We start from the raw sequence: 25,372 nt of genomic DNA, 5'->3' as shown, positions 1-25,372 counted from the left end.
TATCTAAAGTCCACTTGCAGCAAATTGATGTAATTTTATTTGACAATTTGTGTAGTAGTGTACAACTTCAACAAAAAAAGAATATGTACAAGTTCTGATTTACATTTACCCAATGCACACATAGAAATGTTTTTTTTCCTTTCAAATTTCAAGTGGTTTTTTTTTTTCATTTTTCACTCACCTTTCTTTATAATTCAATTTTTTTACATATCAGTTCAGAATTTTCAATCTTCTGTTTGTTATTATTTTTTTCATTAACTGAATTTTCCAGTCAAGTGATCACACACAGTGGGTCCATATGATAACCATTCTACTGGGGTAATACTTTCTGCATCATAAAAAGATTGTATGTAATGGTTATCCGATTCATAACTGTAAATTTGGACATTATTGCATGCATTTATTATTGGGAATTGCAAGTTTGTTTTGGCAAATTTATATTCATGTAGACAACTGTGTTGTTATTGTTAGAACAGTATTACCTCCTGTTATTGAAAATCCTATTGCCATTTAAACACAGAATTTAATGACAAAATTGCAATAATTTCGGAGTTTACAACACTTTATATTAACAGATGGGACAGCCTATTGTCATTAATTTATAAACTCCTTTTTTTTTAAATTATTTTATTTTATTTACAGCATTTAATATAACCCATTATCTTATTTACAGGAGTGCAATACACTACTGATATTATATTGTAAATTATGTAGGTAATTTTTACAGCTGGTATTTTTTATTTACAATATTATTTAGTTTAGCTTTGTATGTAGTGCATGCATAATATTTATTTGTACAGAGAACAATTCCATTAATAAGATTGAATGTTAAAGTAGTAGTCTTTATAAGGCAGGAGGTGGTTCATACAATGTCAAGATTCAACAAAATTCACTTTTTTATTCCCTTTATGGAAACATGTACAAACCACATAACCAGTCTTAGTTTGTCATTTGGTTGTTGCCCTTTTTAGATTTAAGGAGGTAGACCTAATGTAAAGGAAATAACTCGTGAAATCAGTGATATGTTTGTATTATATTCAATTTCATCAAAGCTTTTCAAGATTTCCTTTGAAACAGTATGAAATTTAGCATATAAAGACCAAAATAGATATCATTTGTTTGATGGGTATATCTGCACCTTGAACCACTTCTACCATTGGCAGTACCTAAATTTTCTATGGATTGGTACTTAAATGATAAGGTATGATTATAAGTGTAACAGGACATTAACCTTAAAAATGAGTTTATGTGAGACTAAAGAAAATTTAGAGTTTAAGTCTGAAAATTCAACACATTTAAAGAATGACTCTATTTTTTTTTTTTATTGAATGAAAACAAAATATTGTTGTTCGAAACTGTATCCTTACTGAGAACAAAATTATTTCATGCATTTAAAAGCATAATTTTATGCAATCTTACAAGTAGATTTTACTTAACTTATTCATTCTTTTTATTGTTATATTCATAGGCAATACAACAATTTAAGCCCATAGATAATAAAGAACTCATATGCTGTACATTGAGTTTTGGTTGTGCATGTAAACTTTCATTTGAATAAATAAACAAGGTTTTCACGTCATACAATGAAGTCATTAAAGTAATGAAATTTTCGAATATATAAGTAGATAAATGTTGCCCTAGTAATTTCAGAATCATCAGCATTAAGTGACACTACCTCTGTCTCTGCTTTTGTTCGTGTATTCATCTCGCTTTGCTTATCACAACCATCAATTTATGTTAAAGAAATTGAGATTGTACAGCAGATGTATTTGTACTTGATAAACGCAGTGTCTTTTGGATGTGTTATGTCTCCATACATGAGAAAATAAAAAATTAAAAATTGACACATTGTTTAAATACAGTAAACAGAGTAATACTGACTATCATTTGATAAAAAAAACAGCATTGGTACATGTTAATTTCTGTATCAATTTGGAAAAAAGTAAATATTATGGATTTTTCTGATCATATTATTGGACACAAGTATTTATCATGACATTGTCAAAATCAGCTGTTTTTGATATTTTACGAAAAATTCCTACATTCCTGTGGCCTAAAAGCATCCATTTCAATTGAACATCTTAAGACATATATTGTTAAAACCTATTCTAAAATCCTACATTATTTTGATTCCATTCCTTAGAGCAGAGATGTACAATGTTGGCCTTGTCCATCAGTTCAGGTTTTTTTTCTAATTTCCAGCAGATTCAACCATTTTTCAATCCTTTGCGTAGATACTGATAATCTCACATGTGAGTTTGTTTGTTCTCAGCAGATGTTCAAAACTAATTTGTTTGCTTCGTGATATCACACATAAAGGTTTGGGGAATTTGAACTGGAGTTCAAAATTTTGTTGCTTTATGAAGTTAGATAAAGAGTATTTGACAATCAGATTTTTCCAATCTTGATAGATAAACGAAGGTTTTTAAGCACTAGCTATAGTCAGTGCTAAAAATGCAGTTGTTTCTTTCTTTAACTCGAAAAATCTGATAACCCATTGATTACTATGTCAGAAGCTATATTTCTTCTCCCAAACAAATTCTCACATGTAGACACAGTAGTGATAGACCACCAGAATATTAAGATATTCATTTATTGTAATATTCTAGAGAGCTGGTTGTCTGTATGAGTGCATTAATATCAACCAAGGTCTTCCTTCTTAGATTGCTAAATTCAATGATATCAGATACAAGTATAGATATGACTTAGTGTGCTACCTTATATCATTTTTAATTGATCTCCTTTGTGTGATTAACACCTCTTGTGTATATATTGTAATGTGTATCCATACATTACTTCAATTTTATGACAAATCTACATTTTTTTTTTATTTGAACATTTGATGTAGTTTTTTCATGTCTCTGGATTTTACATATATTTTTTTTTCATGTACCACTGAAGCTAAGTATTCTGTTATTATTTGTTACTGTTATATACTTTTTGAAGGTGAAAGTCCTTTGAAATAAATAATAAAACTGAGATTAACCTAACTGATCATGTTTTATTTCCAAACTTATGAAGGGAATGAAAATACTTGATTGAAATGTGTTTTGCTTGCTGAAAAAGAAGTGTACAGAAGAACTTTCCATTTAGATTGTGTTCACTTAATGGTTGTCATTTTAGTTGCTGAAAGTGTGGAAGTGACTAAAATGACATGCTACTTTGGATGTTTCACAAGATATAGTATAGCTAATAGAAGCCTATTTACACTGAATTGATTATGACTTCTGACATTGTTGACTAGAATAGTCCAAAGTAAATACCAGTTTTGTTAAATGTGTTCATCTATTGAATTATATAACAATGGAGGTTAAACTCATTTAAAAGAACACATTCACTCAGGCAGTTAAACTGCTGTGGGAGAATTTTTCACATGGAAAAATGTACCTGCTAGGAGTTTCAGTGGGTGACCACTGGAGTATAAAGAAAACTCCTGTACTGGTGAAGTCAGTGTTCAAATAATATTCTGTTTTCCCATTTGTTACAGTTCCGTAGAAGTTTATGTTACATTTAATCATATTTTTAGAGGAAAATAAGTCATGACACACTCTGGATAATGCAACCATCCTGTTACAGATCTTGAATTTTTATTTTTATGTAATTAAAATCTTCTACTTACAGCAGTTTAACTGCCTGACAAATGACCACAGAGTTTAAGCTCTATTGTTACCAATTCAATAGATTAATTCAGTAAGCAAAAATGGTATTTACCTTGAACTAATCCAGATCAGAGGTCACAGTCAACTTGCTGTAATACTAAAAATATCCAGAGTTTCCATGGGATTATACTTCAATGGAAAATATTTAATGCATTTCAGAATAAGTACTAATTAATGGTATGTTGGAATCACCTTGTCCATCCATCTGCAAAAATTAATTGCAATATCAAGACTCCAAATTAATGGATGGGGTATGTGTTGTAAGCAGCTTCGGTTATTGTCTGATATTAAATTCCTGTTTTGACACTTCGTAGTTTTCACTATATAGAACAATTAAGAAAATGTTTGTCACAATGAAACAGATTGATTTCAAATGCATGTGGCTTTATATAGATGAGGCCTGCATTGTAAGAGTAATCAAGGGAACCAAGATTCGAGTGTTAAGTGATTATGGTTGCTGTCCTATGTCAACTTCCTTTTTTTTGGACATTTTTCACTTTACGAAACATAAGAGAAACTTTTCATTTAAAATAATCTGCTCCACTGGACTGATTGATGTGGTATGTCTCTTTATATAGATGAGGAAAATACAGTAAGTGACTTTGGTTGCTTTCCGGTATCAACATATTAATTGGAACTTTCCCACTTTTCACTTTATAGAACCAGTGGGGGTATACAAGCATGACAATATACGCAACTTAATATTGTTTTGGGTGTTACAGCCTGTAGGAAGATGTGAAACCCCCAGAGACAGATAATTAGTGACTTGAAGCAACCAAATTTTCATCCTAGCTGGCAAACATTGACTCCAATTATAAATGTCTTGGGTGATTTGACTATGACATAAATCCATGACATCAGGCAAACAATAAGATTGCCATTAAAACTTAATTCATGACACCAGGCAAACAATGTTATTGACATAAAATCATATTAATAAGTAGTACATGTACTGATATCTAAATTTGCAGTACCATAGTTTCAGGAAGGAGATAAAATCACAGTAATGGTCTTGCCTGGTTTCATGCCTATCTGACACGAAAATTCACCATTGTTGATTTAAACAGTTTATTATAAGAGATCACACCATCAGAACAGTACAAGCACTATTATAAAAACTTGACATTATATAATGAGGCAGTATTGTTAGGTAGGGTATCACTAATTTCACCAATTCAAAACCCTAATTGATGCCTTTATTAATTTATATATTACAATAGGATTGCACATTTATTCATGTTAAGAATAAAACATTTTGGCTTTGAAGTTTAACCTACATGCGAATAGAGCTCTAGAAATTGAACACATAGAATTTGAGTTACTTAAAAAATCTGTCAGAATAATAAGTGTTACAATAATTTCTGAAACTGAAAAGCAATGAAGCTATATATTAATAAAAAAAAACATTCAAAGCATATGAGGTGGTACTGATCTGTTATCAGTTTTTGGCAACAAAAATGAACAAGAGGCTCCACGGAGTCTGACTTATAACTTGCTAGTGATCTGAGCATCAGTGGCACAGCAGCAAAAATAATTCTTAGCTTAAGTAGTAACCTGACAATGTCATTTCTGTCATCGAAATGCTAAAACAAGTTCAAAACAAAAGTACTTGTAATACCTGGTGTTTTAAATTTTGAAAACTGGCCGCTAGCAAAACAGAAATTAAACTTGTTTTTGTTGTTCAAATACGTTTACAAGTGGATTGTTTTGAAGAATGTCCTGAGATTGTATTTTAAACCTGTAGATTTCTTTCTTACTTAAAACAACAAAAATATACAGGGCAATATACATCAGCTGACAAAAAAATACAGCAATAGCTTACTTGAACATGGGATTTAGGTGAGACGATAAAAGCTTTAGTATAATGTTACCAAGAACACAAGACTATTTAGTGACTAACGCAGTTACTGTAGTAAACGATATATATATGGATAATAAATGATGTAAATAATTTGTACAGACTTTGAAAATGTCTTAAATAAATATATCAAGAAAGACATGAAAACATAACAATGTGATAAAAAGATCAACAATCTACGAAAAAAATAAAATGGAAATATAGATAAATATCACAACTTCATGAAAGACAGATATCAGAATTATGAAAACAAATACATAAGACAAGGAAAACTATTGCTAGATCCCCCCATGATAAACAGAATTTATTTTCATATCAATGAACCTAATATCAATTTAGGCTGTCATATGAATAATTCATAAATAAAGCCAAAAGTCAATGAACAAAGCATGTATCTATAGTAAAGCCATTACTACAAGTCGTAAAGTAAAATATTTTTGATAAGTAGGGCATAAAACTTGATGAAAAATAGGGCATTAATGAAACATTAAGCAACACCCTGCAAAACATGGGGGATGGCAAAAATGTTCAAAAAGGCCAAATTTTGCTAAAAATGAAAGTTTACTTGTATTTTATGGTTCTCAATTTCACACTTGTGTCAAACAGACTGGTGTACAGATGGACAAGCAACTTATTGGAGGATATATAATATCACTCCACTTCATGTGGCAAAGTATAAAAACTACTTAAACTGACATACAACCTGTACATCTCAAACAACCTTATGTCCATATAGAACATTTATCTTTGTCATCAAAAACTGAATTTTTCTATTAAGGACCTTAATTTTTTGCAATTAGACAACCTTTTTTATACTACAAAATGTACCTGTAATAGTATCCTAATCCTGGAATTTGTTTGGTCCTGAGATACCCATTGCGTGCCTTTTTTTGGTAAGTATTTTATAAATCAGTGGCTAGAGTGTAGAATCAGTATATTGCTTTTTATTGTAATGAATAAAGGGAAGCAACAATAATTTTCCATGGCCTACATATACTTCAAAATGTACAAGTTCATTAATTCTATTATCACAAACTCGGAAACCATTTATTCTAGCAAAAATATTCTTTTCCACTTTAACAACTTGCATGAAAATATATCTAAAAAATAATAAGTGCAAGCACTGTACATGCTTAAATAAATCTCAAATGACTTCCTTAAACATCAACAAACAGTATGTAACACAAATGTACATATAAAAATCATGTCTTTAAAAATAGCACTATTAGGCCAAGCCAACTTAAATAGTAGATTCTCATTAAAGATTCACAAAAACTATGGGGCAGGCGGGATGCTTATATATTTCATTTTTCATTTCTTACGAGACATTTGCTAGCCTAATTTAGCTATTTTAAGTATAGATAGATCCATAGCCACATCAGTTTTAGAGAAGGAAATATTGTTTAGGTCACCAAGAAATGAAAGATTTGTGTGTTATAGTATCTAATTATTAGAAACTGGTCCAAACAAATCCTGATTTTGAAATGTTTGCCCCATTTTTTTTATTTTTGTCAATTTTTTAGGGACAAGAGGGGATGAGAATCTTCTAATTACTTTTATTTGGCCTTACAAACGGGTACATGTAGTGTGTGTGTGTGTGTAACAATTTGGACTCAATGTGTTGTACCCTTGGCTACTATTGGAATATTTTTAACCAATATGTGTTGGAATATGCCATTTCATTATTTAAAAAAAAAACAATAACAACAAATTATAATCAGGAAACTTATACATCATGTAACATTTCTTTTAAAATTTGGATGATCTGTCATTCACATACTTCATGTATATACAAGTTTTGTAGAAATTTGAGTAATTAGTATGAATCTTAAATACAAGGTGTTTTTTTATTCCAAGCTTTCTCAATAAATAAGTGCAATCAACTAATTGAGTGAATTTTAATTATAAGTAACAAGAAGACTGTGGCATTACCCCTAATCTTTGGCATTGAAGTTTTTCTTTTTGACCTTATGCCTGGGTCGAAACCCATAACAACATGTTACTTTGTCTTCTTTCTCCTCACCCACCAAATCAAACTCTTCACCACAGGATATTGGTACATTAGATCCTGATGAACACACTAACCCATCCACACCATCTTTACAGAAGCCTTCATCTATTACACTTGCTATCCTGGAATCATGAATTTTTTGTCTTGATCGCCATACCCTTACAATCAGATCATCAGAGACTGTCACAAGAACTTCTTGATCAGAAGGACAAAATGCTGTTGCATTGACTCCATTCTGAGAATGTACTCCACAGTCATGTACCAGTACTGAGAGTAAGTTTCCAAACTTCCTGTCCCAAATATAAGCCTTCAAATTTTCGCTCCCACTGAAAATATTAATAAGTTTTCAGAGTTCATTACATTTCACTCAATCTGGAATTGCAAGTACACTGCTGTGCAATTTCAACTGCATAATCTCCACTCGAATTTTTAGGTCATGACCTATTGGAAGCATGCATATCAACAGGCTGTTAGGGGTAATTAATTAAACTCAGTGAATTCAATTATTATTTCCTTTTCCTGGTTATTTGTCACATACATTACAAGTAATAAAATTATACAAAAAAATCCTGGTATAACTTTACATTAATCTTTTCTCTATGATCAGGATAAATTAGTAGTTCATTGATGCATCAACAACAGAAAGTTACGATCTAACTTCAACTGATGAATTATCTATAATTTATTTCATTAACTAGTTGGAATTAATCATTTTATTATGATAACAAAAGCATACATGTTTTTTACCTGTTTCAAATAATGCTATTCCAAGTTTAGGGAGGGGGCATAAAAACTTACATATGAACAAGCAGCATAATGTGAAAAAATTAAGAAACTAAGAGAGACTTAGGACTATTTTACAATAAATACCCTGCTATGTAGTCCTGACTGATAGTAGGGAATATATAGGAGACATGGTCAGTCCCTACAGCTGTGGCTCCTAAGTAAATCTCTCCTGTATCCTTATCATTCTGCAGATCGTATACCCTTGTCTCTATAGATACAGAATATTCCTTCCTTCCATTAGTAATTGTTTTGGGACGTACACTATATACGAAGTACCTAACATGAGAAAAGTTAAAGGCACAGCTATTATTTTTGCACATACAATGTACATGTACATAAAGTAAAGTATTATTTCACAGGAAAAAAAAAAATTTAATCAGTGTTTAAGCTCCTGTGTAAAAAATTTCATTGTTTTGAACAGCCTAATTATTAGTGCTTCCTAGACTGATTATTTGGGATTTATAAAAAGACGATAAGGCATAGTTGTTTAACTATCCTTAAATCTGAAGTCTAGATCATAAAGTTATGTTCAAAGTTTAGTCACCTAGACATATGATTTCAAGCCTGATTATTCTACTTTTTACCTAGAAAAGTAATTCAACAGTGTAGTTATTAGCCCAATTCCATACTGATTCAGACAATTCAGCATAATCACATACAGTGAAAATACTTTTATTCATGATACCAATTTTCATGGTTTAAAGGAAAATGATTAGTTAGTGGATTCTTGAATTCGTGAATTTGACAACTCTATCATATAAGCTACTGGAATATTTTCTTTTTGTTCAGAACCTAATTGTGTGGTTTACAGAACCCACGAAATCCATCAAAATTGGTACCCACAAATAATAATACTTTCACAGTACTCATACATGCAGAACAAAGGCAGTCTTGAAGTTGAGACAGAAAGTATCACAGTGATTACAGTAAGGCAAGATGTGATATTCTGTCGAGACATTCAAAACTAACCTTATTCTGTTTATTGGCAACGTCACAATTGATTTGATGTAACCTTGTCAGGGATATTGTAGCATGAGACAGAAAATATCATGCAGTAAGAACAATTGAATCAAAGTGCTGATAGCACTGGCGGTTTTTCATTCTCAAGAAAATTGTAGCATGAACAAATTTCAAAGATAATATGATGTTAAATAAAATTCTGACCATACATTACATTTAAAATACTATTAAGAACTATCCTTCTTTAAAATGTATAAACTGCAAGTCAATCTATACTACTGATCTAACTTCACATACATTTACAAATTTTTGTTCCATTTCACCTTTTTCCCCAATTTTAAATCTCTCCAAAAGTCAAAGTGCATTTACATTCAAAAGCTATATTAAAAGAGTATTTATCCTACATAACAATTATACTTCAATAAAACCAATATCAGCTTAAGAAAATAATTTCCTTAACACAAGATTTACAAAATCTAGACACTTTAATCAATTTGAATTTCCCACCAATTTTACTTGGTTAAAATCACTGCTCTTCACTTCCTGTTTATAAATGGTAAAATATTAATGATAGGATGGATAATTTGACTTATAAGTGTGTTAAAATGAAAATATTAAAGACATTTTATTCTTCCAGATACTGCAAGAAATAAATTCCCTAAATGTAAATTTATTACTAAATATCTTTCAAGGCCAAAAAGGAGTCCGTCAAATCTTGAGTTGATATGAAGACTAGATCTTAATTTCATTTGCATAAATAATAGAATATTACTGAGCAGATAAATTGCAAGAAACATAATTACTTGTTATAAAAGAGGAGTTGAATGATATAAAAGGAATTACATTTGGACTATAATTTTGTATAGTGCTCAGAAATAGTAGGAAAGTTCCACTGACAAACCGGTAACATAAGGTATTTTGATCCTAAAGGATCAAAAACCCAAAAACAATAAAGTTACTGATAAAGTCATAAAATAATCAAATGCTCTCTTATAAATACTCCTATTCCCATATTTAACTGTTGTCACACAACATAGTAGTGTCTTTCAAAGAGCTATACATAAAAGTACAATTCTAAAGTTATACAATAAGAAATTACCTGTGGTCATTAGAGAGATTGGTTCCTAAAACAGTACATTCAGAGTTATACACAGTCTGAGGTGTGGTAATTACCTATGGTCACTAGAGAGATTGGTTCCTAAAACAGTAAATTCTGAGTTTCACACTGTCTGAGTGTGGTAATTACCTGTGGTCGCTGTAGAGATTGGTTCCTAAAACACTACATTCAGAGTTATACACAGACTGAGGTGTAGTAATTACCTGTGGTCACTAGACAAATTGGTTCCTAAAACAGTAAATTCAGAGTTATACATAGTCTTAGATATGTTAATTACCTATGATCACTAGTGAGATTTGTACCTAAAACAGTAAATTCTGAGTTTCACACTGTCTGAGTGTGGTAATTACCTGTGGTCACTGGAGAGATTGGTTCCTAAAACAGTACATTCAGTTATACACAGTCTGAGGTGTGGTAATTACCTGTGGTCACCAGAGAGATTGGTTCCTAACACAGTACACTTAGAGTTATACACAGTCTGAGGTGTGGTAATTACCTGTGGTCACCAGAGAGATTGGTTCCTAAGACAGTACACTCAGAGTTACACACAATCTGGGGTAATGTAAAACCTTTATCTTCTTTGTTTTCTGTATATTCATCTTCTTCATCAAAATTGATGGAATCTTCCTCCTTCTTGAAATCCTTATTATTAATGTGATATTGGAAAAGTGATGCATGATAATTCACTGTAGATGTCTGATGTATCAATAAACTTTTATCACAACGATGTTCATTAACACTGCTACTTGACTGTTCTCTTTGTTCATCTAAATTAGTGGTATCATCAGAAGTACAATCCATTCCTGGATCACACATAGAACAGCATTCTATGTCTATCTCTTTACAACATAATTGTCTGGAATCAATGTTTTGTTTCGCAGGCCACTTAGATTTATCAACCACACGCATGAAGTCATTCCTATGTTGATTATTTTTTATCTTTGTAAGTTCACTAAATGAATTTTGTAATAACTTTCTGTCAGCCTGAAATAAACAAAGAGAGAAAATATTGCTAGGGGAAACATGTCTAAACTAAACAAAAGGGATGCCCCCACACTCCATTTTAACACAGCTACTGCATAGTTTGGTTGTCAAAATTCATTTATAAGAAGATTGTTGTGTCTGAGAGACACATTTGATGCCCCAGCATATATTTTCTGACATATATAAAAGTCAATTCATACTTACAAGCTTTAATCCTTTAGAATGGCGACAATTTTATGATCAGAGAAAGAATTTGAAAATGTCCTGGAATAGACATGTACCCTATTCACTCAAAATGGTGATGAAATGACTAAGTCCATCTATCCATAAAAATGTCAAATATTGATAGAAATCCAAACCCTGATAATGCACACATCTTCAATCCATATACATGTATAATCATTCAGCAAAGTATCAACTTTGTACCCTAAATACTGTAGGAGGAATTAAGCGGAATAACAATATACCCTGAATAGGACAGATGGACAGACAGGGGTAAAACAATATGCCCTCAACTGAACAGTGTGGGGGCATAAAAAACAACAACCCTACCAAAAAATAACAGACACTGCCCCTAATGCAGCATGTTGAATTATACAATTGGAGACCAATTTGGACATATGATTCATATTGGACACAATTTTTATGGTGGATAGACTACAAACTTTTGACACACAATTTGCTGCTATTCCTAATGTACCCAACTCCAAGCACAATGACTAAATATGACTAATTCCTGACAATATGCACATCTCCATATGGTAATCTAACTGTAAACACTCCATTGACCAAGTTTTGCTGAAAAAAAAACATATCCATGTGGTCATATAACATTCCGCAAAGTTTCAAAGCAAGCTGCTAAGAAAATAGCTTGGACAGATGGATGGGCAGACAGGGTAAAATCTATATACCCCCCAAACTTCATTTGCATGGGGTATAAGAAAAGGCAAAGGCAGTTCAAGGACCTTGACTAAATGAGAAATTTTCTACACAGGGAATAAATGGGCCCTAAAATACAACAAAAACATGCTTGTTCAGGAAAATGGGCATCATACTATTCCAATAACACAGTATAGACTAAAACAGAAAATCACAAAAGAGGATTTCCCTACAATATCATTACCATAACTTATAAATAATTAGAAGCTCTAAAGAGCCTGAATCGCTCACCTTTTAGTGATCCCTGAAAGTATTTTCTATTTTGTATAAAGATTATACACTGGTGCATGTGTTGCATTTCACCATGTCCACTTTTTTCTATCAACTGGAGAAATAAAATCATTTAGTTGTACCATTTGGAGGAAAAAGTTCATCAATTAAAGAGGCCCCTATACATCATTCCTGCTGATCTATTTGAGCAACACAAAATGGACCATTTATAAAGATCATTGAGGTCAACATCCCTATTATGCAAAAAAGGACAATAACTCCAGCAAGTCATTAAATATTCATGAAAATATATCTATGATTAAATTAAATCATGCTGCATACTTTAATCCAAATCAGAATTAGTCTAAACCAAAGGGTTTTTGAAAAATCTGCAGAAAAATGCTCTTTGGCCCTTAATCTCTATTTTTAGTATTAGTAGTAGTCATGTAAATGGATAAAACATCCTTACAACAGTACTGTGCACAATATCTTCAGAAACATGTTTACAATGTTTGGTAAAAATCTTTATTACAGTTTGAGAAAAGAATATTTTTAGAAAAAAACAGTACAAAAAGAGCAAAAAAAAAGGTTACATGTAAATTTTAATAACAATGTTTACAACCCAACAACTAACTATGCTTTTATGAATATAAAATAAAGGCAATCACCAAAATATGCTGAGTAAATGTTACTCCTAAATATATTTTTATCCTGCATGTTGCCTCTTGATTAAATCACATAAATTAACTAATAGATGTAAATATAACAGTAATTTACCTGTTTCTAGAAGGTAAGGGCAATAACCTATTTTTAATTGAAACTACTGAGTATAGAAAGTTAGATATTGTTAAATTAGAAAGCTAAGAAAATTCATGCAAATATTTTTAACATTTGTATTACAATAGTTTGTGAAGAGTTCAAAGGGGGGGACTAAAAGCATCTTAGCTACCCACTTTCAGCAGTGAAATGAAAAAAGTGTTTTTCATGTTTATTCTGACTATATGCACTGCAGCTTTTTTTTTCATCAAGTGGTTATGAAACATCCCAAGTACCTTCCAAAAATATGGTTTTTAGTTTTATTGATTGACTTTAACATAAAAGCGAAGCATGTTTTGCCAGTAGCTTAATATGTAGATGTACTGTTACAAAACCATTTTTCAGAATTTCTTGAATAACTGAAATACATCATTAAGAAAATGTCATTAACGTCAATAGGCAAAATAACTTTACAAAATGAAATAGAGCCAAATGAATATATCCTAGGCATTAGCAATTTAAGTTACAATATGTCACTTAAAGTAAAAAAGTTGTATAAATTTCTTCACTTTTTGTATTAAACTTTATACATTAGCTTTTGTCACATTGTACCAGTTGTTGTCATATATTCCAATACAAGAAGTCTGTGAATGATAGCCCCGCCTCCAATCACAATATAAGAAAAATAAACAAATTCCTCTGTAAACAAGAAGTTGTTTTAGAATATTTTCAAAAATGTATCCCACCATATAGCATACCTACAGGAAGAATGTGATCAAGTTTCAAGCCACTGTGATGAGTAGTTGCTGAAAAAACTGAGACAGAAAAATTGTTACGGACAAACAGACACACAGACCCACGGAAACAAACAAAGGCTAAAACAGTATACCCCTCTCCTTCAGAGCAGGGTAAAATGACAATGTATATGACATCTTTGCAGTAGCATACACCTGTATCATTACAACAATTTTGTGCCTCATAGTAATAAGGGTGTTTGAAACTGTCTTGACATGATACAGGCAATTGTTCCTTCATATAATTAATTCCTTTAAGGTACATTTCAAGTAAATAATATTTTGGAGTGTTGCAACTGCACCATAACATTAAATCTATTGACTCAATTTGAATTATGGATCAGTCTACAAACAGTACCCCCCATTTCTCTATAAGAATACTTACATAATGGGTTCTAACTTGTAAATAGTGACCATTCCTTTCATCACTTGTTCTACTCATAGTTATAAAATAATCATCATTGAACCAAGTTCCACGGAAGTTTGGGAATTCAATTCTGACAACACATAAAGTCTCTAGTTCTGCAAACAAAATAAAGCTATTGAACAATGAAGTCATTGAATAAATGAAAGATAATTATAAATTAATACCGGTACATGGTCTTTTTAATATTGCCCTTGTCCCCCATGGGATGGTATCAATCCTGAGCTGATATTAAGGGCACCATAAAAAAGGCCATGTACTGATTTGTTTATCACATATTTTCATATCAGTAATAATTATTTACCAATTTTACTTTTGAAACAAAATCATAAAAAAAGTGTATGGTCTACTGTAAACATACTAATTTTCGCAGTGTTCTAATTTCAACTGTTTTCGTGATGAACAGAAAAATGCAGAAAATAATACCTGCGTAATTGATTTTACTACTAAATAACACTAAACCTTTTTTTAAACTGTGAAAATTGATACCCGCAATATATTCACTTGACAGAATCCACAAAAATTAAGTTTACAGTATTCTCTGTTGGCTTTGACTTTTCTCAGTACAGTATTGCTCTCCATTATGACAGCAGATTACTGTATATCAGCAACTAATTATTTTTCTATTGTTTTTACTACATGATATTTTCAATCCTATGTTACTGTTGTAATACTAACAAGAGGCTCCCAGGAGCCTGAATCGCTCACCTTGTTGAATTTTGCCTTTCAAAGGCAATAAATTAAACAAGAAGTTGTCCAACAATTTTGACTCAAGAAGTCTTTGGTAGAACTTATCACACGATCTTTTCAACAATTGAAAGTTTCTTTTAATCTATTATAGTTTTTAAGATGTTGACTGAAAACTATTAAAAAAAAAGTCATTTTTCCCCTTTCAAGGGCAAAAACTCTTACAAGGAGTCTGAAGACTTTTGTAGTCCTAATAATATGGATCATTTCAGCTATTGAAAGAATTTGGACAAGGTAGTACAATACAGTTAGGTCATTTCTGAATATCTGGTCTCATTTTTTTTAAATAAAGCTGTTTTGAGGCAATCCACACAGAAATTTCTAGTGTTTTGTCATAAAAAAGTGCATATTTTTTAAAATCCTTGGTGTGTGAAGATTCAAGTCATTTATAAGTAATTTAGTGATTATTGTTATAAAATCCAGTAGCCATGGTAACATAATGAAAAAAATATTACTGAGTTTTAGTACAAATTAGAGGTGCCTTTCCAAAACTAACAGCCAATTACTATGTTTTATAAAATATCAGGCACTTAGACACTACCGCAGGATGAAAGCATGCATGGAGTAGTTGGAAAAAGGGTCAAAATAATAAGACCCTTTTCAATTCATTCTCTCACAATTTTAGTTCCAAAAGTTTGTGCAAAATAAGGTATTTTGAAAATCAGCCATCTGATGCCGAGGAGAGAACCTAATACGGCAGGGGACTGATACGTTCCGGATACCATTCTTCCTTTAAATTACACCTGTTTACCTTACATATATTACATCTGTCTATGTATAAATGCTTAACTACATTTAAACAACATGTACACCAAATTTCAAATTTTAATTTTAAGTTTTACAAAATTTGACTGGGGTAACTTGGTGTGCGAAACAGTGTGCCTTAATGTAACTGTATAGTGCACACTAAACCTAACGGTTTTGGAGATATATGTGAAAAACTACTGTCTGACCCCATGTTCTATTTTTAGTAATAGCAGCCATGTTTTTTGATGAATTTCTATAATCATCGTACCATTAGCATAATGATTTTGGAAGCCTTATTTTCCAAGCTTCGCAACGGTATGCAACTTTAAGATGTTATTTGTCCAGGGAATTCACAGTGAGACTTTGAAAATTACTTTTTTAACATGTAAAGTAATGGAAACGTTAGAAGTGGTTAGTGAGACCTTAACGGATTAAAACCAAAATTTGACCAGAGATAGATCTCATCATGCTAAAAACTTTTACCCCAATTCAGAATTCAGCTAAACCTAACGGTTTAGGAGCTATATATGAAAAACTACTGTCTGACCCCTATTTTCTATTTTTAGTATCAGCAGCCATGTTTTTTGATGAATCAAAAATCCCCATACCAGTTCTATGCAGGATACCCCAAGAAACATTCATACCAAGTTTGGTTTCAATTGGTCAAGTAGTGTCAGAGGAGAAGATTTTTGAAAGAAATAACATTAAAAATACCAAAAATCGCTGAAAAAGGGCAATAACTCCAACATGGCTTAATAGATTAAAAACAAAATTTGACCAGAGATAGATCTCATCATGCTGTACACTTTTACCTAGTCAAAATTCAGCTAAACCTAACAGTTTAGGAGATATATGTGAAAAACTACTGTCTGAACCCTATGTTCTATTTTTAGTAACGGTGGCCATGTTTTTTGACGAATCAAAAATTCCCACATCAGTTCTATGCAGGATACCCCAAAAAAAACATTCATACCATGTCTAGTAGTTTCAGAGGAGAAGAATTTTGTATAATTGTTAACGATGACAACGTCGGATGCCAAGTGATGGCAATAGCTCACATGGCCTTTGGCCAGAAGAGCTAAAAACAAACTGCAATTTCAATTGACAACTTTATGTTAAATGGACTGTGACACTGCCCATAAACAGAACAATGATTTGCACAGTTGTGCAGACGTAACGTAAGTGAATCTCATGTGATGGCTGATAACATACACAAAATTAATGCTTTTATTACACATGCAAAATTGATGTTAATTCAATAAAATATGTGATAAAAAAAATTTGCACTACTTATTCTTCACATAGGCTTTATATGAAGTTGGTTATAAAAATTGACTTTTATACTTGTTAAAGTATGGCAAATTCAAAAGAAAACAAAAACAATTTTTTTTCAAATAAACTGAATGATGAAAATACTAATATATAAACATTAAATCAAGTTCCATATAGACAACATGGCAGACAGCCTGTACAAATAATACCCATGCAGGTTCCACTCTATAATAAGATAATAGTCCAATGGTTCTATTTAAGCCATTACATGTACAGATAACACAGTCAGTATTAGTATATAACTTCACTGCTGACACCACAGTTATATAGTTATGAAGATGTTTTGTTTGTATGTTATAATTTCTTCACCAAAATTTTACATACATTTACATGCATTAATCAAATTAATAAACTTGTATGGTGTGACACAAAAATGCTGACAAAGACATGGTGTAACACTGCAAATGAAAATTAAGATACTTAAAGCAACTTTACTTCTTCCAAACTTATATATCTTGATAAAGCCATCAAAGAAATATCCCATATCTATTCCAGCTACAAGGAGTTTGGTTTCTGACTGGTTAAACTCTGAGTATCTTGTATAACTGGGTACCTCCACTACCTTCTCTGCTGTATAGACTGTAGTAGGCATACTTAGTTCCCACACCTACATGTGTAAATAGATATAATTAAGTGTTCATACCTACATATGTAAACAGATATAATTAAGTTCACATAGATATGACTTACCAATAAATCTTAAACCTACATGTGTAAATACATATAACTAAGTTCACATATCTATTATGTAAATAAATATAACTTAGGTCTTCTATTTACACATTATTTACATGTGTAAGTACATATCTATGGTAACTACATGTAAGTTCTTATATCTACATATGTAAAAAGTTATAACTAAGTTCTCATACCTACATGTGTAAACATATATACCCTAACTAAATTCTTATTCCTACATGAGTAAAAATGAAAATAATTAAGTTCTCACACCTACATGTGTAGAAAGATATAACTAGAATCCTATACCTACATAGTAAAAAAATGCCACTAAGTCCCCATACCTACATGTGTAAATAGATATAACTTATTTCTTATACCTACAGACCTTGTTTACATTTTAAAAAATGAGAGTTCTATATTTATATATGTTTTTTTTCTGAAATATTTCAAAGTTAGTTTGAACTCTTGAAAAAGTTACATGTGCATGTTGTGACAAAACTAAGTATCTTACATATATAGATGTAGACTTACTACAACAAGTCCATCTCTGCCTGTTGTAGAGAAAAATCTCCCTGATGGAGAAAACAAAACATGATAGATCTCATCATTGTGCTCCTTAAGACTCTCACTCTCAACATTGGGGACATTCATACACAATCTTCTATATTCTTGATAATAGCTGTCACAGTCAGGGAGAGAATTTCTAGGTTTACCAACTTTATAGCTCACAAGATCCTTCCATAGACTTTCATCTGCTGTTACACGTCTCCAGGTCTATAAAACAAATACCCACAAATATATATATTGAAATACCAAAGGAGGCTATCTATGTTATTCAAAATATTTACTGGTAGTTTGGTTTTTACCATCTTTTCATGATGAAATCAATGAACATGTACCTTTCTAGTAAAAAGTAGATACATGCTTATTGTTTAATCATTTTTCCTTTAAAATTATCAATACATAAGAGAATAAAGAATTTCATGAAGCACAGCATGATACCACTGCAGAATGTCAAACTCTGCACTTGGGGCAAGCTTGGACACAATACAATCTAATTAAAATTAGACATATCAATTGTTCCATTCAATCACTACATGCAGTGACTGAGTGAATGGAACAATTGATAGATCTAATTTTAATTAGATTGGGACACAATACTAGTTCTTGACACACTTGAGCATAAGGACTTACAATTCATTATGGACACAGCAACTGGTTCGGACACAATTTAGCATAAAATTTTAATTCAATTAAAATTTATGAAATCAGACCAAAAATAAAAAAGATAATTTTTGGGGTTGTGGGCCCTTTGGCACCTTATAACTCAATAACCAACGATTTATTTAGGAATTCAATAAAAAAAAATTGAAATCTGACCAAAAACAAAAAATTTGTGATATCTGATATCTAATTGAAAAATGGGAGAAGGGATTTTCATACGGAATGCTATTAAAATAAAATTCAAAATCAAGGAACACTGTGTTTAATTTCAAAAAGATCGGATAAGTTTTATTCAAGATATAACTTTATAAAGTAATGTTAACAATCACCAACAATGATGACAGCAACAACAACAGGGTGATTCCATTAAATGACCAAAAAAATGATTTGCCGTCATACAAAAACCACAAAGAAAGTACTTTTATTATCAGGAATAACTGCAGTCCTATAAATATTTTTGTTATGATCTTGCATTATCCTCACAGAATTGTACATTTGTTTTGAATCCAAGCTCATTAAATTTTTAAGGGGTTATACACCATTCAAAGTCAAGTTAAGGGAATATACCTCCACGAAATTATTAAAAACTGGGATTAATAAACTGATTTATTGTAACTGTAAATGTATATGCCATATAAACACATACCGGTAGGCAGATAACAAAGATTTATATAAGAAATCAACTGTTGTGTGCCATAGTTGTTATGGTTACATGATAAATAATGTGCATGTTTTGCTTACTTTACATGTTTTTGAAGCTTCTAACAAACTGTTGCAGTCTAAGAAGGAAAAGATGTGAATGATTAGGTCATCAGGCATGTGTTGCCAAAAAGAGCCATCATCCCATGTCATGTCATCTTCATTCATCTCTTCATCTCTACAACACCCAACATTTCTATCCTCTGTAACATCAGCACTATCTTCTTGTTCCTCCATTACTTCTGTTGATAAGACAAAAAGCTGGATTGTAAATTGTCACAAGAAAAAATTGAAATATAATTTGCAAGTTTTACTGCTACCTTTATTTATGACCTCTTACTTTGAATATCAATGAGGTTGTACATTTTGTAGATTGTAGATTTTTTCAGGAACAATTTTTTGAACAGCATTACTAAAAGTCATTAAGATGTCTGCAAACTGACACATAAATCCCATTATAATCTCAATTTAAATTGAAATGCATACATACTTCCAGATGACCCAAATGATTTTGCACCATCCTGAGTTTCAAATGCACTTATATTGTGAATTTTCCTAGTTCCTTTTAGTGATTACTAGTACTAGTAATTCATTCATGTGTGGTTTATGCAGTTGATATGATAATAGTCATTCTTATGTGTCCATTGTTTAATGTAGTTGACACAGGCATGACATAAATATTTACATTGTACATGTATGATTTTCAATTCTTCTGTTCAAAGAATAATCAAGGGAACCAAAGTTCTAGTGGAAATCAAAAAAAGCAATCCAAAGACAGACCAAACATGAAAAACAGACATACACAACAAAGAACATTAAGTAACTAAAATAATACATACAAAGTAACAAAAGCAAATGAGCAACTCGGATTCCACTAAAAAGTGGGAGCATGGACCAGGTGCACTGGTAGGGTAAGCGTCCTCTGCTTTTCTAGAAACACCCACAGAGTTGCTCATAAAAAGTCAAGTCCAGGGTAGAGGAAACAGAAAAGGAAAACTATGACACGATGAACAAATCAGTTTTCATGGTGCAGATGGATACATTATAACGATTCAAGAGTTCATGATGACAACCATAAAACTTCTGTAGTGATAACTTCCATCAGGTAGCAGCATAGCCCTGTTCCAGAAGCCTAAAGGTAAGAAGTCTAGTGCGATACACAAAAATTCTGAGTACTCACAGCAAGTTCTGGCATGGCGTATGAGTTGTGATTTGAAAACTCCATACGCGGGTGCTGAAGGTAACTTTTTGAGAATGTTGAGGTGATGGATTTGGATTATTTATGCTCATTTGATTCATATTAAAATGATAGCTACGTGTGTATAATAGTTTTGTTTTATTTAGGTTGGTTGATTAATTGATTCAGTTTTATATTCTATAAGATATTTCAAGTATTTTCAGATGAGAATGTTTGACCAGTTGAACAGACACAGCCTTGTACTGGCCAAAGTTGCTGAGCTCAATATTTAATGTGCAACCTCACAGTAGCAACAGATATTTTAAATAATGATTTTGTTAAAATGATACTCCAAAATTTATTGACATTTTATTATATGATTGATTTTCTGTTTTTAAAAGATACAAACAAGTTGCCAAACCAATGCTATTTTTCATTCATTACAGTACAGTATTCTTTACCGTCCAGCATGTATCATAATTAAACAAAATTCTTCAGCAGATTAAAAACAAATTTCATTCATAGGCTAGTCAAAATTTTCTGTGACATTGCAACCCTCTCTTTTATGTATACATCAATATCAATATTCAAATAAAAAGACGAGGGTTGCAGGGTCAGGGGAAATTCAGACTAAAGTATTACAGACCTGTTTGTGCTTCGTTAGGATAATCACTATTTTTGGCTGTATTTCATGAAACTACTGTCACTGACTGACTGAGGCATTCAGGTATTGGCGTATTAAAAAATGGAGCTGTTTTCTGATTTAGTCGCCCACTGGAGATGACTACTAAAGGATTTATTTAACGTCCTTAACCACTCTTACGAGTCTCGCACGGACAGAACGAAGATGACTGAAAAATAGTATATATACCTTCAGATTATCCTGGGATTGCCAGTTCCGACGAGAAAAAACACACATCTGCGTAATTGTCTCCCTTGATAAAGCGACAAGACGCGTCAAGAAGTGACAAGAGGCGTCAAGAAGAAAAATTAGCGACAAGATGCAGTGAAATACATGTAGTGTCAAGACGTTTTCGTTAAATAAAGTGAAATAAAATTAATTTAAAGACATTTTAATAAAGTGACAAGAAAAAGTTAAGCTCAAGATTTTTTTTTAAAAATGGGTATATTTTTAAACAAGAAAATATAAATATGGTACTACTCCTATGTTTGGTCAGTTTATAGCCTTGTTTCGACTGTTAAAGTCTCATTAGTAACGCTTTATGCCAAACTGTTTTAGGTATATGCTTTATTTGATGTGTTTTGCGTGATATACATGTGTATGTGCATTAAATTGATAAAAAAAATGAGTTTTTGGTTTACAATTTCTAAAGGTTTAATGATTTGAATAAATACATAGAAGGAGATACTTTCTTGTAAAATTAATTCAACTGTGCCCGGTTGTTCTATGTAGTTCGCTATTCAAATGCCTTTAAGCCCAACTCTCATATTATCGGTGACAGGATAATTCGAACCAAAACGAAAATGTACCATTACAAAATCAGACCAAAATTAAAAATGTGCATGACATACATATCATACAAATAGTACACCAACACGAACAAGGTAAACTAAACAATAAAGAGTGAAAGTTACAATTAACAGGGTAGATATTCCAGGGGTAGTAGCACTTTTTCAAGACATTAAAAAATATTTTAGAATAAAAAAATCACCAATAAGAAATTTCTTTCAAACAACTTACAGATGTTAATAAGTTATTAGAAGAAAATACAATGTGATACTACTGTAATGCATGAAAACTGATCTGTTCAACGTGGCATATTTTCCTTTCCTCTTTCATTTACCCTGGACTTGACTTTATGAGCAACTCTGCGGGTATTCAAGTCTAGTAAAACATAATACTCTTACTTAACCGGTCCACCTGGTCCATGCTCCTAGTTTTTAGTGAAATGTTCTATGGCACCACAAAGGGAGTGTAATATAAAGTAAATATACTTGCATCTTCAATTGTTTTCTTTCATTTTCAAATCTTCCTGTGAAGAGTAATCAAGAGAACCAAGGTCCTAGCGGAAATCAAAAGAAAGCAATCCAGGGACAAAGACCAAACATGGAAAACAGACATACACGAGAAAGAACATTAAGTAACTAAAATAATACATACAAAGTAACAAAAGCAAATGAGCAACTCGGACTCCACTAAAAATGGGAGCTTGGACCAAGTGTGCCAGTAGGGTAAGCGTCCTCTTCCTCTCTAGAAGCACCCGCAGAGTTGCTCATAAAAAGTCAAGTCCGGTGTAGACGAAGGAGAAAAGGAAAACTATGACACGATGAACAAATCAGTTTTCATGGTGCAGATGGATACATCACAACGATCCACAAGTTCATGATGGCGACCATAAAACTTCTGTAGTGATAACTTCAATCTTGTAGCAACATAGCCCTGTTCCAGAAGCCTAAATATAAGAAGTCTAGCGCGACACACAAAAAGTCTGCGTAATCACGGCAAGCTCTGGCATAGCGTATCAGTTGTGATACGAAAACTCCTTACGCGGGTGCTGAAGGTAACTTTCAAAGTTGTATTTTCAAAATCTTGAACTCATTTTTCTTGAAACTTTATTGTAATACATTTACATTCATTATCAATTCACCTTAAATTAAAAAAAAAAAACCTTGTAGACGTTATTTCACTGATATGCAAGTAGGAGAATTGAACTTCATGGACCATCAATCAATCAATATATGGAGATCACCATTACTCCCTCCCTTTATTTTAAATATTTTTGAAGGTCCTGATATATCAATTAAATCTTTTTATCATTATAAATTAGAATTTCATATTTCAGATATTTTTCTCATACAATTGCTGACCAGAGGGACATACTATTTAACTTACTTTCTCTTTTTCTGTCAATAAATCCGTATTGCAAGTCTCTTACTCTCCATCGTCCGTAAAGTAAGTTATATCCAAGAAAAAAATGTAATATTCAAAGTATTGCCGTATGTAATGTCTTTTATCCTCCTGTCTTGCAGGCGAATAAATGTCCGTAGAGTAAGTTATATCCAGAAAAAAAAGTAATATTCAAAGTATTGCCGTATGTAAAGTCTTTTATCCTCTGTTCAAAATCATCTATGCAGATGGGGGAACAGTCTACCGTATCAGGAATGAGAGGGACGAAGTGGGTAGGCCTCCAAAGAGTGCCTATGGTGTGACCACCAGACCACATGATGCTAAGCTCATGTCGTGATCTTGAAGCACGGGGCTTAAAGGATGTGTTCAAGATCTTAATATACTGATCTGAGGGTCCATTATCAACGGGGTACACAGACATTATAGGTCTACCAGTAACACTACTGGCAGCATGCATGGTCAATGCACACGACCAACTACCAGTCTGTGCACAGTGTTTAATGGAATCACATAAGGGCGGGCATATGTCTGGAATAAGAATTTTTGAATGAATGGGTTGATAGTACGCAGCATTCTCAAACACATCGAAAAATGTCTTCAATCTGAGCTCAGACGAAGCATTTTTCGTTGCCAAATAATGCTACCGAAATAGCATTAAAAAGGCAATTCCCATTGCCCGTGAGAGCAACTGGGGTGGACCCCATCATCAGCAAATACCGTTTTAGTTGCATTTGTAATTTTGTAGAGACATTAATTCAACAGTACGCGGTTGGAGAAGTTATAATTGGTAGCTTATTCCCACGTTTTAAACCAAGGGGTGTGACAACAGAAGCTTATGAGGAAAAAAGAAGTTCTATCAACAGATTACTACAAGACAAATTTTCAAACAGTAACAGAGTTATGTTTTGGAAAGTAAGAGGACTTATAAATCCTAAGGAGAGTGCATTTCTTCAAGACGGTGTCCATTTAACCGAAGAAGCAGAAAAGACATATGTCAGACAAATTAAATTAGCCATGTTTTGTAAACTTTTTAAACATTAAGTATTATTTCGTTTGTTTTAGCATGTTTGATATTCGTTTTCTAATAAATAAAGTATAGACATTCCATTTATCTTTCCATCAAGATGTTACGAAATGGTTGAATATTACATATACTATAACACATATTACCATTGGTAGCATTTATTAGTACATACAAAGTAAACAACTATATCATTTACCACAAAAAATAGATGGGATATTTTGACATTCGAATCTATTTACTGATTAATTAAGTTTCCTCACCGTCACCGTAACATTATTAGTTTATTTTGAACAGTCTACGAGTGGAAATACATACTCCAAAAATCATGTTTAAATTTAAAAAGACACGTTAATTTAATAAAATAACTTTGAATC

The 25,372-nt window shown here is 31.9% G+C and overlaps 1 protein-coding gene across 2 annotated transcripts; it reads right to left on the bottom strand.

Moving 5' to 3' along the window:
- Window positions 1-4,713: 4,713 nt before the first annotated feature.
- Window positions 4,714-22,057, bottom strand: LOC148622042 (F-box/WD repeat-containing protein 5-like). Of its 2 annotated transcripts, none has more exons than XM_088571545.1 (8): window positions 21,977-22,057; window positions 19,971-20,170; window positions 18,537-18,779; window positions 17,760-17,931; window positions 14,460-14,596; window positions 10,888-11,375; window positions 8,399-8,590; window positions 4,714-7,854 (listed from the first exon to the last, which is right to left on the bottom strand). In XM_088571545.1, the coding sequence occupies exons 2-8, from the start codon at window positions 20,163-20,165 to the stop codon at window positions 7,452-7,454; spliced, it is 1,830 nt and encodes a 609-aa protein (XP_088427671.1). In that variant the 5' UTR covers window positions 20,166-20,170; window positions 21,977-22,057; the 3' UTR covers window positions 4,714-7,451. The 2 variants fall into 2 exon arrangements, with proteins under 2 accessions (XP_088427671.1, XP_088427672.1); XM_088571546.1 differs by having other exon boundaries at window positions 21,752-22,021.
- Window positions 22,058-25,372: the final 3,315 nt, after the last annotated feature.

Source organism: Perna viridis, chromosome 3, assembly GCF_037379345.1.
Source record: "Perna viridis isolate PV_CMFRI_1.1 ecotype Kerala chromosome 3, ASM3737934v1, whole genome shotgun sequence".
Taxonomy (NCBI): domain Eukaryota; kingdom Metazoa; phylum Mollusca; class Bivalvia; order Mytilida; family Mytilidae; genus Perna; species Perna viridis.
The sequence above is the reverse complement of the archived record's forward strand: the minus strand, read 5'-3'. Positions and strand labels throughout refer to the sequence as shown.